This window comes from Schistocerca gregaria, chromosome 9 (genome assembly GCF_023897955.1).
Source record: "Schistocerca gregaria isolate iqSchGreg1 chromosome 9, iqSchGreg1.2, whole genome shotgun sequence".
NCBI lineage: Eukaryota > Metazoa > Arthropoda > Insecta > Orthoptera > Acrididae > Schistocerca > Schistocerca gregaria.
In genome coordinates this window covers 164,784,240-164,800,569 of record NC_064928.1, presented here as the reverse complement: position 1 = coordinate 164,800,569, position 16,330 = coordinate 164,784,240, and the positions used below count along the sequence as shown (strand labels likewise).

The 16,330-nt window shown below is 44.4% G+C and overlaps 1 protein-coding gene across 1 annotated transcript; it reads left to right on the top strand.

Annotated features, from left to right (window-relative positions):
* The first annotated feature begins 3,908 nt into the window (after window positions 1-3,908).
* Window positions 3,909-13,051, top strand: LOC126292256 (uncharacterized). Its single transcript, XM_049986154.1, has 2 exons — window positions 3,909-4,169; window positions 12,771-13,051. Exons 1-2 carry the CDS (start codon window positions 3,917-3,919, stop codon window positions 12,980-12,982), a joined length of 465 nt encoding a protein of 154 aa, XP_049842111.1. The 5' UTR covers window positions 3,909-3,916; the 3' UTR covers window positions 12,983-13,051.
* The last annotated feature ends 3,279 nt before the right edge of the window (window positions 13,052-16,330 follow it).

Genomic DNA, 16,330 nt, shown 5'->3' with positions numbered 1-16,330 from the left:
CGGGTACCGGGCGTGGTTGGGCCACCCTCTCCCCAAGGGGAGTGGGGGGTTCAGCGGCGTTCGCGGCGCATGAGGCGGAGGGTCAATGTGGAGGCTGGCTGTGTGGCGTCGCCCGCTCTGCCTGTGAGTGGACATGTGGCCGCTCCTTCAGCAAGGTCCGAGCAGGCACACGGGGGGAGGGGTTTATTAGTTATTGGGAGCTCCAACGTTAGGCGGGTGATGGAGCCCCTTAGGGAAATAGCGGAAAGGTCGGGGAAGAAGGCCAGTGTTCACTCTCTCTGCTTGCCGGGGGGTCTCATCCGAGATGTGGAGGAGGCCCTACCGGCGGCGATAGAGAGCACTGGGTGCACCCGACTGCAAATTGTTGCTCATGTCGGCACCAATGACTCCTGCCGTCTGGGTTCAGAGGTCATCCTCAGTTCGTACAGGCGGTTGGCGGAGTTGGTGAAGGCTGAAAGCCTCGCTCGCGGGGTGGAATCAGAGCTAACTATTTGTAGTATCGTTCCCAGAACCGATCGCGGTCCTCTAGTTTGCAGCCGAGTGGAAGGCTTAAACCAGAGGCTCAGACGATTCTGTGGAGAGCTCGGGTGCAAATTTCTCGACCTCCGCTATCGGGTGGAGAAATGTAGGGTCCCCCTGAATAGGTCAGGCGTGCACTACACGCCGGAAGCGGCTACGAGGGTAGCGGAGTACTTGTGGAGTGCACATGGGGTTTTTTTAGGTTAGAGAATTCCCTCCCTAGGCCCGACAAGACGCCTCCTGAGACGCGGCAAGGCAGGAGTAGGCAAAATGCAACAAGGAATAACAATATTAATGTGCTAATAGTAAACTGCAGGAGCGTCTATAGAAAGGTCCCAGAACTGCTCTCATTAATAAACGGTCACAACGCCCATATAGTACTAGGAACAGAAAGTTGGCTGAAACCAGACGTAAACAGTAATGAAATCCTAAACTCTGATTGGAATGTATACCGCAGAGATAGGCTGGACAGTGAAGGGGGAGGCGTGTTTATAGCGATAAGAAGTGCAATAGTATCGAAGGAAATTGACGGAGATTCGAATTGTGAAATGATTTGGGTGAAGGTCACGGTTAAAGTAGGCTCAGACATGGTAATTGGATGTCTCTATAGGCCCCTGGGCTCAGCAGCTGTTGTGGCTCAGCACCTGAAGAATAATTTGGAAAATATTTCGAGTAGATTTCCCCACCATGTTATAGTTCTGGGTGGAGATTTTAATTTGCCGGATATAGACTGGGAGACTCAAACGTTCATAACGGGTGGCAGGGACAAAGAATCCAGTGAAATATTTTTAAGTGCTTTATCTGAAAACTACCTTGAGCAGTTAAACAGAAAACCGACTCGTGGCGATAACATATTAGACCTTCTGGTGACAAACAGACCCGAACTATTTGAATCAGTTAATGCAGAACAGGGAATCAGCGATCATAAAGCGGTTACTGCATCGATGATTTCAGCCGTAAATAGAAATATTAAAAAAGGTAGGAAGATTTTTCTGTTTAGCAAAAGTGACAAAAAGCAGATTACAGAGTACCTGACGGCTCAACACAAAAGTTTTGTCTCAAGTGCACATAGTGTTGAGGATCAGTGGACGAAGTTCAAAACCATGGTACAATATGCGTTAGATGAGTATGTGCCAAGCAAGATCGTAAGAGATGGGAAAGAGCCACCGTGGTACAACAACCGAGTTAGAAAACTGCTGTGGAAGCAAAGGGAACTTCACAGCAAACATAAACATAGCCAAAGCCTTGCAGACAAACAAAAATTACGCGAAGCGAAATGTAGTGTGAGGAGGGCTATGCGAGAGGCTTTCAATGAATTCGAAAGTAAAGTTCTGTGTACTGACTTGGCAGAAAATCCTAAGAAATTTTGGTCCTATGTCAAAGCGGTAGGTGGATCAAAACAAAATGTCCAGACACTCTGTGACCAAAATGGTACTGAAACACAGGATGACAGACTAAAGGCCGAAATACTAAATGTCTTCTTCCAAAGCTGTTTCACAGAGGAAGATTGCACTGTAATTCCTTCTCTAGATTGTCGCACAGTTGACAAAATGGTAGATATCGAAGTAGACGACAGAGGGATAGAGAAACAATTAAAATCGCTCAAAAGAGCTCAAAAGACCAGCGGCCGCTGGTCCTGATGGGATACCAGTTTGATTTTACACAGAGTACGCGAAGGAACTTGCCCCCTTCTTGCAGCGGTGTACCGTAGGTCTCTAGAAGAGCGAAGCGTTCCAAAGGATTGGAAAAGGGCACAGGTCATCCCCGTTTTCAAGAAGGGACGTCGAACGGATGTGCAGAACTATAGACCTATATCTCTAACGTCGATCAGTTGTAGAATTTTGGAACACGTATTATGTTCGAGTATAATGTCTTTTCTGGAGACTAGAAATCTACTCTGTAGGAATCAGCATGGGTTTCGAAAAAGACGGTCGTGTGAAACCCAGCTCGCGCTATTCGTCCACGAGACTCAGAGGGCCTTAGACACGGGTTCACAGGTAGATGCCGTGTTTCTTGACTTCCGCAAGGCGTTTGACACAGTTCCCCACAGTCGTTTAATGAACAAAGTAAGAGCATACGGACTATCAGATCAATTGTGTGATTGGATTGAGGAGTTCCTAGATAACAGAACGCAGCATGTCATTCTCAATGGAGAGAAGTCTTCCGAAGTAAGAGTGATCTCAGGTGTGCCGCAGGGGAGTGTCATAGGACCGTTGCTATTCACAATATACATAAATGACCTGGTGGATGACATCGGAAGTTCACTGAGGCTTTTTGCAGATGATGCTGTGGTGTATCGAGAGGTTGCAACAATGGAATAGGTCCCTTATCATTTAGCTACAAAATAGCAGGTCAGCAACTGGTAGCAGTTAATTCCATAAATTATCTGGGAGTACGCATTAGGAGTGATTTAAAATGGAATGATCATATAAAGTTGATCGTCGGTAAAGCAGATGCCAGACTGAGATTCATTGGAAGAATCCTAAGGAAATGCAATTCGACAACAAAGGAAGTAGGTTACAGTACGCTTGTTCGCCCAATGCTTGAATACTGCTCAGCAGTGTGGGATCCGCACCAGGTAGGGTTGATAGAAGAGATAGAGAAGATCCAACGGAGAGCAGCGCGCTTCATTAAAGGATCATTTAGTAATCGCGAAAGCGTTACGGAGATGATAGATAAACTCCAGTGGAAGACTCTGCAGGAGAGACGCTCAGTAGCTCGGTACGGGCTTTTGTTAAAGTTTCGAAAACATACCTTCACCGAAGAGTCAAGCAGTATATTGCTCCCTCCTACGTATATCTCGCAAAGAGACCATGAGAATAAAATCAGAGAGATTAGAGCCCACACAGAAGCATACCGACAATCCTTCTTTCCACGTACAATACGAGACTGGAATAGAAGGGAGAACCGATAGAGGTACTCAGGGTACCCTCTGCCACACACCGTCAGGTGGCTTGTGGAGTATGGATGTAGATGTAGATGTAGATGTTTTCTTTTGTATGTAAAAGATTTTAATTGATAATAGTTTAAATCATTGTCCAAATTTCAGAAGTAACTTAGTTTTAAAAATTCAAGGACATAAACGCATGCATCACTCCATTATATGCATTGTTCTGGCACGCATGCTACCGAATGACGCACTTTGTACCACCCCGTGGTGAGTTTTGTGAATAGAACCTTGGAGAGATACTCTCTCTATCCACTGATGTGTGTCATTTACTGCACGTCTTGTAGTTTTTGTGCAGTAACCTTCTGAAACTGTGGAGGTATTTATGAATAACGCTATATATGTGGTATATCTATTACAAACAGTAAAGAGGGCAGGAATAAAGGCAAATAATATGTGACTTAGGAGATGATTTGTAGCAGGTGTGGCTGTGTCTTGCAGTGCCTGCAGATGGTGCTGGGAGGTGCGTCGCTGCTGCTGCTGTCAGCCACCTGGTGGACAGTGGCAGAACTGCAGACGTATGAGGTGGACTGGAACAACAGCAGTGAGGGCGCGCTCGTCAACAACGATGTGCCCATCGTACAATGCCTGCGCAGGAGCGACGAGTACTGCAGCAGGGTCAGGTGTGCCGCACCGCCAGAGGTCTGCCGCTCGGGTATGATCGAGACGTGTGGGTGCTGCAAAGTTTGTTTCATCTTCCTGCGTGAGTACTGCACTACCCGTTCTTGTCACATTGTCACTGCAGTCAGGCCTGGTGGTCTAGCGGTAAAGCATGTGCCTGTAAACTAAAAGATCGTGGGATTGAATTTTGGGCAGGCCACTTACTATTTCAGTCAGCTTTCAACCTAGCCTCCACCTCAGTGTGATGTTACAATGTGCCAGCAACAACACGTGGTTCACACTCCACATTAAGCTTTAAGTCCTCTTCCACAATAGGATTATTGGGGCACTCAAGTCATCAAAATGACCTTCAATTAAAAGACTTGCACCAGCTGGCTAAACACTGGAATGAAATTTTAACCCTGCAGCGGAGTGTGTACTGATATGAAACTTCCTGGCAGATTAAAACTGTGTGCCAGACCGAGACTCGAACTCGGGACCTTTACCTTTAGCGGGCAAGTACTCTACCAACTGAGCTGTCCCAGCACGACTCACAACCCGTCCTCACGGTTTAAATTCCTCCAGTACCTCGTCCCCTACCTTCCAAACTTCACAGAAGCTCTTCTGCATACCTTGCAGAACTAGCACTCCTGGAAGAAGGGATATTGCAGAGACATGGCTTCGCCACAGCCTGGGGGATACCTGCGAGAGGCAAAGGTCCTGAGTTCGAGTCTTGGTCTGGTACACAGTTTTAATCTGCCAGGAAGTTTCATATCAGCGCACACTCCGCAGCAGGGTGAAAATTTCATTCTGGAAACATCCCCCAGGCTGTGGCTAAGCCATGTCACCGCAATATCCTTTCTTCCAGGAGTGTTAGTTCTGCAAGGTATGCAGCACAGCTTCTGTGAAGTTTGGAAGGTAGGAGACGAGGTACTGGCGGAATTAAAGCTGTGAGGACGGGTCGGAAGTCATGCTTGGGTAGCTCCGTTGGTAGAGCACTTGCCCGCAAAAGGCAAAGGTCCCGAGTTCATGACTCGGTCTGGCACAAAGTTTTAATCTGGCTAAACACTGTTCCTGATGAACTTTCGTTTTCTCTTCGCAAGTATGTAACAAGTCAGTAGTTGGTCACTGCAGTTTCTGAGTAGAAAAGTGCTGACATCAGCATTAGCACTTTCTCATCTGCAGTGTCATGTTACAGCGGAGACAATACTGCCCATGCCACATTTCACTGATATCAGCATCAGCGTACTCTTATCTTCAGCATCAGCGTACTCTTATCTTCAAGGCCATTCCAGGAATCATGCCATCAGTGTCAGTGCATATGGCTTGGTGCCAGGGCCACCGCCCACTCTGTGCCGGTGCCCCACCCGCACATCCCAGCAGCCAATAATATTATTTTTTTTTAAACTTTGCATGTGTGTTGTCACATGTTGTCCAGCACAAAATTGACATCATTGCTGCATTCGTACTTTTGTGGGAGTGATGGTTAAACAGTTATTGCACGACACGACTGCTCTGTTCACACTTTTTATCGGAGTGAGAGGTGACTGTAGTTCGCACAAAGTGCACATGCACATACTGCTGAGTACTGATGCATGCCCTCAGACCCACTCTCAGTTGCCAATTATGCAGATTCTGTGGCATCATGCACTGCATGATATTACAACTAATATATATGAACAAATTCTTTTTTTCGAATGATCTGACGATGACCTACACATAGCAATGTAATTTCGTCATTCTCTTGTACATTGCTGGCACTGAGCAAAGAATAATTGGACAAGTCTATTTGTTGCAAATATCCATCCCAGAATGTGCTCACAGCTTTCTACATCAAGAACGAAAGGGCATGATAGTAAAGGAGCATAGCACTGTAGACAGGAGGATTATTGTTCAACAAAAAAGAGCTCTGCACCAGAATGGCAAGAAGATGCATTATGTGATTAGGCCCACTGTCACGCCAGATGTAATCACATCCCAAATATGTTCGATCTGGTTCAGATCTAGCTAGCTGGTGGGCCGGCACATCGACTGGAATTTGCCACTGTGTTCCTCGAATCACTTCGCCACACTCCTGGCCTTGTGACATGGCACGTTATCTTGTTGAAAAATGCCACTTCCGTCAGGAAACATGATGTTTATGAAGAGGTGTACATGGCCTGCAATCAGTGTACGATATTCCTTTGCCATCATGGTACCTTAAACGTTCACTGGATCCACTGATGCCGACGCGAATGTTCTGTCGAGCATATTGTAGCTGCTGCCACCAGCTTGTCTCTGTCCTGAAGTACACGTGTCAATGAGCTGTTTCCCTGGAAGACGACGTCCCATCACCATCATGAAGAAAGTACTGGGATTCATCAGACTATGCAGCACTCTGCCACCGCTCAACTGTCCAGTGCCGAGGGTCATGTGCTTATTTCAGTCGTAGTTGCCACTGTCATGGTGTTAACATTGGCACATGCATGGGTCATCGGCTGCGGAGGCCCATCGTTAAGAGTGCTCGGTGCGCTGTGTGTTTAGACACACTTGCGCAGCAACAATGTCATACAAGGCCGCGACAGTTTATCAGTCTGCTCACCCTACGTCGTCCGACATCTGTAATGAGGGGTAGCTGCCCATTCCCATGACGTCTGGATGTGTTTTCACCTTGGTTTCGCCACATTTTGAAGACACTCACCACAGCAATTCTCGAACATGCGACAAGTCGTGCAGTTTCCGACAAGTCGTGCAGTTTCCGAAATGTTCACACAGAGCCCCCAGGCCATCACAATCTGCCCTCGGTTAAACTCAGATGGATTGCACACCTTTCGCATTCTGTACACCGTTGGCACGCTCACTGATACTACATACGCCGCACGTGTGTCTGACTTTCAGTAATTCCTCCAGGTGACGCTGCTATCTATAGATAGACGCTTATATCATAGGGTGTTACAAAAAGATACGGCCAAACTTTCAGGAAACATTCCTCACACACAAATAAAGAAAAGATGTACTTCCTCGATTCATCGCCAGTTGGCCAAATTGAAGGAAGGTAATGTTGACTTCGGTGCTTGTACTGACATGCGACTCATTGCTCTACAGTACTAGCATCAAGCACATCAGTACGTAGTATCAACAGGTTAGTGTTCATCACGAACGTGGTTTTGCAGTCAGTGCAATGTTTCCAAATGCCGAGTTGGCAGACGCCCATTTGATATATGGATTAGCACGGGGCAATAACAGTGGCGCGGTACGTTTGTATCGAGACAGATTTCCAGAACGAAGGTGTCCCGACAGGAAGACGTTCGAAGCAAGTGATCGGCGTCTTAGGGAGCACGGAACATTCCAGCCTATGACTCGCGACTGGGGAAGACCTAGAACGACGGGGACACCTGCAATGGACGAGGCAATTCTTCGTGCAGTTGGCGCTAACCCTAAAGTCAGAGACGTTGCTGCTGTACAAGGTAACGTTGACCACGTCACTGTATGGAGAGTGCTGCGGGAGAACCAGTTGTTTCCGTACCATGTACAGCGTGTGCAGGCACTATCAGCAGCTGATTGGCCTCCATGGGTACACTTCTGCGAATGGTTCATCCAACAATGTGTCAATCCTCATTTCAGTGCAAATGTTCTCTTTACGGATGAGGCTTCATTCCAACGTGATAAAATTGTAAATTTTCACAGTCAACATGTGTGGGCTGACGAGAATCCGCACGTAATTGTGCAATCACGTCATCAACACAGAATTCCTGTGAACGTTTGGGCAGGCATTGTTGGTGATGTCTTGATTGGGCCCCATGTTCTTCCACCTACGCTCAATGGAGCACGTTATCATGATTTCATACGGGATACTCTACCTGTGCTGCTACGACATGTGCCTTTACAAGTACGACACAATTTGTGGTTCATGCACGATGGAGCTCCTGCACACTTCAGTCGAAGTGTTCGTACGCTTATCAACAACAGATTCAGTGATCGATGGATTGGTAGAGGCGGACCAATTTCATGGTCTCCACGCTCTCCTGACCTCAATCCTCTTGAATTTCATTTATGAGGGCAATTGAAAGCTCTTGTCTACGGAACCCCGGTACCAATGTAGAGACGCTTCGTGCTCGTATTGTGGTCGGCTGTGATACGATACGCCATTCTCCAGGGCTGCATCAGCGCATCAGAGATTCCATGCGACGTAGGGTGGATGCATGTATCCTCACTAACGGAAGACATTTTGAACATTTCCTGTAACAAAGTGTTTGAAGTGACGTTGGTACGTTCTGTTGCTGTGTGTTTCCGTTCCATGATTAATGCGATTTGAAGAGAAGTAATAAAATGAGCTCTAACATGGAAAGTAAGCGTTTCCGGACACATGTCCACATAACAATTTTCTTTCTTTGTGTGTGAGGAATGTTTCCTGAAAGTATGGCCGTACCGTTTTGTAACACCCTGTATACTAAGTCGGTAGTCATAATGTTCTGTCTGGTCGCTGTGTGTCAGTTGAATTTTGCTTCAATACTCACTTTCAGTGCAACATCTGGATTTAAAATGAACCAGAATAAATTACATGCAAATGCGTTAGAAATTTAAACAAAGAAATATAAAAATATAATCGATGATATTGGTTGAGAATTACTACTTTAATTGCAGATGACTCAGACCTTGTAGAGGTTCTGTACCATAAAAACTTTCAACAAAGTTACAGTATCTATCAATAAGAACTATGGCACCAAGGCTCTCTAAACGTTTATACATTATACTTTTCACAATCAAATATTAAATGACACCATCACCTAAAAAAAAACATGTGTTGTGCAAATACACACATCATAGCCAAAAGAAAAACTAGGAGAGCAAGCACTAAATTATGAAGGAAAGGGGAAGGTCTTTTCATGACTTTGATTTGAGGAAGGGAGAAGGCGTTTTATTACACTATATCACTTACACTGCAGTACGACGTTTTGTTTATTCACACCCACAAGATAACCAAAGACTGAGACAGAGATGTGACATTTCCAGGCACAATGACAAGAGTCGAAAACTCGAAAATAAATACAATTTTTATCTGTTATTGTGTTGTATGTGTGATTTCAAACACTTTTTAAGCACAGTAAAGCTTCAAATAAAATATTCCAGCGTCTAAACTGTTCGTATTACCTTTGCAATGCAAATGGCTTGCATATTGGCACTACAGATAAAACTTTCAGGTCAAGCAGCACTTGTTTACAGTGAAACTGCCCAAGAAAGTTCGATAGGCATGCCACACTTACAAGATCTATGGACCTCCAAAAATATATTACCTCTTCTAAATTGTATGTATTTATTAAAATACAGGTAGTTTACATTCTTATCGTATTAAAAGGTCTCTAGGAAAATAATATCAAAATGAAATAAATATTTAAAAAAATTATAACATGTAATATTTCTCACATTCTGCAAACACAACTGAACTTCAAATTAAATATTCCTGCATATAAATTGTCTGTGTTATTTATTAAAATAAATGCAGCTTACTTATTAGCAGAATTTGAATAAATGATAGATTAGTAGTCAACAGTAGTATGGTCTAAATGTGTTGCATTAAATTCACCTACATACATAAAAATTAGTCACATATGAGCACTTCTTCAGAGCTGTCTTGCAGCTTAAACTGCACCAATAATAACTTCAAATCCGAAAATCACCAAAAGTTCGAAACGCTGTGCAAGCCAATTAAATATTTGTGCACACAATTCGTCTGCCTAGCTTATTAACATGCACACAACATTAAATTGTCTAAAGCACTGCTGAAGATTTAACTTACAGCCTCCAGTGAGATAATACTATTTATGATCCATTAGCTAATATCCATCTGGCGTTAGAATACTATTTAAGACGCAGTAACACCCAACACATATATCCTAATACATAACGCATAATGCCTAATGGATAATGCATAATGCAGAACAGGTAATGCCTAATGCATGACAGATAATGCCTAACGCCTAATGCCTATGGAAAAAATCTAACAGCTTATTAATGACATTTGTTAAGTTATAATCAGTGTTGGAGGGTTTTCACTGTCTGAGCAACTAGAATCTATCACTAAATCTGCACCAAGGTCATGAGAGCATGAGAATCATGAGAAAGGTGAGGCTGACGTCACACTACAATCTACAGTTTGTAATTTTGGGTATCTACATTATTTACAGCCATCATCATCTTCTATGCAGTATAGACCTCAGGCCAATGTATTAGCCTTATCTAGAAGTATATGACCGTTAAAGTCCTCTGAAGATGAAATAAGTGGTGAGGAGGAGATTAGCACCAGAATTTCTTATCTGCACCAGTTTCCAGGCACGAAGCATCATCTTTCTCTCACAGATTTCCAAGAAACATTATCTCGAAAGCAACTGAGCTATCATGCTACCTCCAGAAACGTGGTGTCATGTTTGCACATCAATTTAATACTGCACTCGGATTGGCTGGAAAGAGGAGTGGGAGGAGCCCTACGATGGCAAAAAACACAACTGAGCTAGTTCCCCCATATTGGATATCTGATTATCTGTTTAATTTTTAACACTTCTCTGTGATTAGCTGGATATAAGGAGAGGAGGAAGAGGGGTAAAGCACAATTGAACTAGTACCCTCCTCCTCGATTTTTTGACTTGGTGAAGAGAGTGTTTTAAGTTTCGACTAATGCAGTTGGATTAATTCCATCATACTGGATTCTTTTGGTTGGCTCTTTACTTTTTAAGGGGCAAGGAAGTGCAAATGGAGCGTAGCTTCCCACTGATATCAATGATGATATCACCAGGTCAATTATTTGGTCATGTGATGCGAACAAAGTGCTGCAGATGGTTGGTAAACAAAATGTACCAGGTTGCCCGCAGCATGACTTCTCTTGAAAACAAGCTTCTAGCACTATCGGGAAACGCTCTTTAGGCTACAAGGGTGGGGATGTTTTCCAGTATGACGGGGCACCTACTCATTCTAATAGTCATTCTAAACATAACATCCTTTGCAATACGGATCGGCAGAAATGGTCACGTTGCTTGCCACGAAGATACCTAGACCTTACCCCTTGAGATTTTTGACTATGGGGGTAGCTATATCGTGCAGCTCACATAGAAGAGACAAATCTATCGTTCAGATTACGAATAATGCTGCCCTCGTAAAACAACGCCAAAGCACTTAGTATTGTAAAGAGAATTTGAAAGGGGATTGAAGGCAGAGGTGGAATTTATGAAAATCACCTTTGAACTTCACCAATTTTCCTTTCACAACCTCTCTGTATGAGTATCTGCTTGGGTTCCATTCTAACAGCTGTATCTCCATTAGAAACTGGACAGAGGTTACATAGAACGCTTTATTAGAATTTCTCTATACTATGAACTCCTAAAAAATTCACTGCTACTCCTGAAACAATCTGTATAACTGGTATGATTTTGTTAATGTGTGAGTATACACTGAAGGGCCAAAGAAACTGGTACACCTGCCTAATATAGTGTACAGCCACCAAGAGCATGTAGATGTGCTGCGACAAGATGTGGCATGGACTCGACTGATGTCTGAAGTAGTGCTGGAGGGAACTGACACCATGAATCGTGCAGGACTGTCCATAAATTCGTAAGAGTACGAGGCGGCGGAGATCTCTTCTGAACAGCACGTTGTAAGGCATCCCAGATATTCTCAATAACGTCCGTGTCCGGGGAGCTTGGTGGCCAGCGGAGGTGTTTAAACTCAGAAGAGTATTCCTGGAGCCACTCTGTAGCCGTTCTGGACATGTGGAGTGTCGCATTGTCCTGCAGGAACTGTCCCAGTCTGTTGGAATGCGCAATGGACATGAATAGATGCAGGTGATCAGACTGGATGCTTACATACGTATCATCTATCAGGGTAGAATCTAGAAGTATCAGGGGTCCCATATCACTCCTACTGCACGTGCCCCGCACCATTACAGAGCCTCCAACAGCTTGAACAGTTCCATGCTCATATGGATTCATGAGGTTTTATCCATATCTGTACACGTCCATCTGCTCGATGCAATTTGGAACAAGACTCGTCCGACCAGGCAACATGTTTCCATTTATCAACATTTGTGTCGTTCATCATGATGTGTACACGAGTGTGCCTTCGGCTCCGAAAGCCCATATCGATGATGTTTCGTTGAGTGGTTCGTACGCTGACAGTTGTTGATGGCCCAGCATTGAAATCTGCAGCAATTTGCTGAAGGGTTGCACTTCCACCACGCTGAATGATTCTCTTCAGTTGTCGTTGGTCTGGTTCTTGCAGGGTCTTTTCGCATTGATGTCGGAGGTTTGATGTTTTACCGGAGTCCTGATATTCACGGTACACTCGTGAAATGCTCATACTAGAAAATCCCCACTTCACCTCTACCTCGGAGACACTGCCTCCCATCGCTCGTTCGCAGATTATAACACCACGTACAAACTCCCTTAGATCTTGATAACCTACCATTTGAGCAGCAGGAACCGAGCTAACAACTGTGCCAGACACTTGTTGTCTTATACAGGCGTTGCCGCCCTCAGCACCATATTCTGCCTGTTTGCATATCTCTGTATTTAAATAGTCATGCCTATTCCAGTTTCTTTGGCACTTCAGTGCATATATTGAAAGACAGACGTTTAACAGTGCAAAATTAGTATGTACAAATAAAAATAATTTCTGTGTTTTGCTTTCACGCCAGTTAAGGTGACACCTGACACGCATTTTCCTTTGTACTGTGCAGGGGAGCACGCAAGGTGTGACGTCTCACCACCTGAGAACACGCAGTGTGCCCCTGACCTCGTCTGCGGTCGTTCTGGAGTGTGTGAGCGCATTAAAGCTGGCACCACTTACGGCGAGAACCATTCTGCCAGGTCTTCTGGACAATCTGAGGAAAAAGACAGCAGCAAGCCTAATGGCTATTCATCAAAGCAATACATCCCAGACCCGTATTGACGCCGTGGGACCGTTTAAACACAATGGTTAAGACAAGTTGTGACTCAGTATTAAAGTGCTGTATGGCACACGGTTCTCTGCTGTAAAAGCAATAATAAACATATTGAGATTATACTGTTGCAATTATTCTCTCGAATTGTTTATCCTTTCCTGTGGTTTGAAAGTCTCAGCATGAGATAATAAACTAAACTCCACACGAAAAGGCTTTGATTCGTGATCTCTTACAGAAGCTCAAAATTTAGCGCGGACTTCAATGCGATATGCTTATAATAGATTCCAGAAAGAAAGTTCGTCTCGAAACCTAGCAGAAAATCCAAAGAGATACCGGTCGTATGAAAAGTGTGGTAGAGGCAAGACACAATCAATGCCATCTCTGCGCGATAACAATGGAAATAAAATCGAAGACAGTGCTCATAAACCAGAGTTACTAAACACAGCCTTCCGAAATTCCTTAACCAAAGAAGACGAAGTAAACATTCCAGAATTCGAATCAAGAACAGCTGCCAACAGGAGTAACTTAGAAGTAGACATCCTCGGAGTAAGAAAGCAACTTAAATCACAAGACTTCCGGTCCCGACTGTAAACCAGTTACGTTCCTTTCTGAGTATGCTGATACAATAGCTCCATACTTAACGATCATATACAACCCTTCGCTCGACGAAAGATCAGTGCCAAAAGACTGGAAAGTTGCACGGATCACACGAATACCCAAGAAAGGTAGTACGAGTAATCGACTAAATTACAGGTCTATGTTATTAGCGTCGATATTCAGCAGGGTTTTGGAACATATGTTCTGTTATAAAATTAGGAATTACCTCGAAGAGGCCCGCATCTCGTGGTCGTGCGGTAGCGTTCTCGCTTCCCACGCCCGGGTTCCCGACTTCGCTTCCCGGCGGGGTCAGGGATTTTCTCTGCCTCGTGATGGCTGGGTGTTGTGTGATGTCCTTAGGTTAGTTAGGTTTAAGTAGTTCTAAGTTCTAGGGGACTGATGACCTAAGATGTTACGTCCCGTAGTGCTCAGAGCCATTTCAACCATTTGAACCTCGAAGAGAACGATCTATTGACACATAGACATCACGGATTTAGAAAACATCGTTCTTGTGAAACACAACTAGTTCTCTACACACACTAAATCTTGAGTGCTACTGGCAAGGCACTTCAGATTGATTCCGTTCTTCTAGATTTCCAGTAGTCTTATGACACTGTACCACATAAGCAGCTTGTAATGAATTTACGTGTTTGTGGAATATCGTCTCAGTTATGTGACTGGATTCGTGATTTCCTATCAGAGCGGTCACAGTTCGTAAAACTGACGGAAAATCATCCACTAAAAAGGCAGTATTACAGGCCCTCTGCTGTTCCTTTGGTAAATAAACGATTCAGGAGACTTAGATTGTTTCCATATTATGCTGTCGTTTATAGTACAGTACAGTCATCAGAAGACCGAAACAAATTGCAAAACGATTTAGAAAAGATATCTGAATGGGGTGAAAATTGACAATTGACCCTAAATAATGAAAAGTGTGAGGGCGTCCGCATGAGTACTAAAAGAAATACTTTAAACTTCGGTTACACGATAAATGAATTAACTCTAAGGGCCGCAAATTCAACTAAATACCTAGGAAATTACAAACAGCTTTAACTGAAAAGAACTCATAGAGAATGTTGTGCGGAAGGCGACCTAACGACTGTTTTATTGGCTGAACAATTACAAGGTGCGACTGATCTACAAAAGAGACTGCATACACTACTCTTGTCCGTCTGCGTTTGGAGTACTGCTGCGCGGTGTGGGATTTTTGCAGGATAGGGTTAACGGAGTTCAGAGAAGGGCAGCACGTTTTGCATTATCGAGAAATGGGGAAGAGAGTGTCACGGACATGATACTGGATTTAGGGTGAACGCTATTTCTCGTTGCGGAGGAAACTTTTCACGAAAATTCAATCACCAAATTTCTCCTCCGATTGTGAATGTATTTTGTTGACGCCGATGTACATGGAGAGAAACAATCGTCATAATAAAATGAGGGAAGTCGGAGCTTGCACAGAAAAATGTAGGTCTTCGTTTTTTCCGTGCGGTGTTCGAGAGTCGAATAAGATAGACATTTTGTGAAGGTGGCTCGATGAACCCTCTGCCAGGCACTTGAGTGAGATTTGAAGAGTATCCATGTAGACGTAGATATAGATGTGAGTGACGAACGGTACCCACCGACCGCCGTGTCATCCTCACTGAGTGGCGTCACTGGATGCGGCTATGGAGGGGTGTGTTGTTAGCACTCCGCTCGTCAATCCGCTGCCGTTTTCGTGATTGGAGCAACTAAGTCTCTGTTAGGTAGGTCCTCAGTTGACCTCGCAATCACTGAGTGCACCCCGCTTCACATCAGGGCCCGGCAGACCCAGACGGTCACCCATCCAAATGCTAGCCAAGCTTTGTGTTGCTTAACTTCCGTGAGCTGACGGAAACCAGTGTTACCACTGCAGCGAGGCCGTTGGCTCTGTATGGTGTGAAATAGTTATTTTAGTAGCAACACGCTTAACTGCTCATTTAAGATGTTTCTCAACCAACTTTAACACTGTATTTTTTAACTTGTCTAAATTTTCTAAACAGTACACAGTCTACAGCACATATTTGATTGATGTGGTTGAAATAGGCATCTGGAAATCTACAGGTTTTATTTTTTTATTTTATTTTAAATTTGTGGTAAGTGTCTATGGGACTAAACTGTTGAGGTCATCGGTCTCTAGGCTTACACACTGCTTAATCTAACTTAAACTAACTAAGGAGAACAGACGCACCCATGCCCAGAGAGGATTCGAACATTCGACGGGGGGGGGGGGGGGGGGGGGGGGGGGAGCCACGCGAACCGTGGCAAGGCGCCCGAGACCACGCGGCTCTACAGTTTTGATAATGTGCAGCTTTCCTACTCTGCGTATTTTGGATCTGAAGAAGTCCGTGCCACCAATGAAATATGTTGTTGTTGTGGTCTTCAGTTCTGAGACTGGTTTGATGCAGCTCTCCATGCTACTCTATCCTGTGCAAGCTTCTTCATCTCCCAGCACCTACTGCAACCTACATCCTTCTGAATCTGCTAAGTGTATTCATCTCTTGGTCTCCATCTACGATTTTTACCCTCCACTCTGCTCTCCAGTACTAAATTGGCGAGCTCTTGATGCCTTAGAAAATGTCGTATCAACCGATACCTTCTTCTAGTCAAGTTGTGGCACAAACTCCTCTTGTCCCCAATCCTATTCAATACCTCCTCATTAGTTATGTAATCAACCCATCTAATCCTCAGCATTCTTCTGTAGCACCACATTTCGAAAGCTTCTATTCTCTTCTTGTCCAAACTAT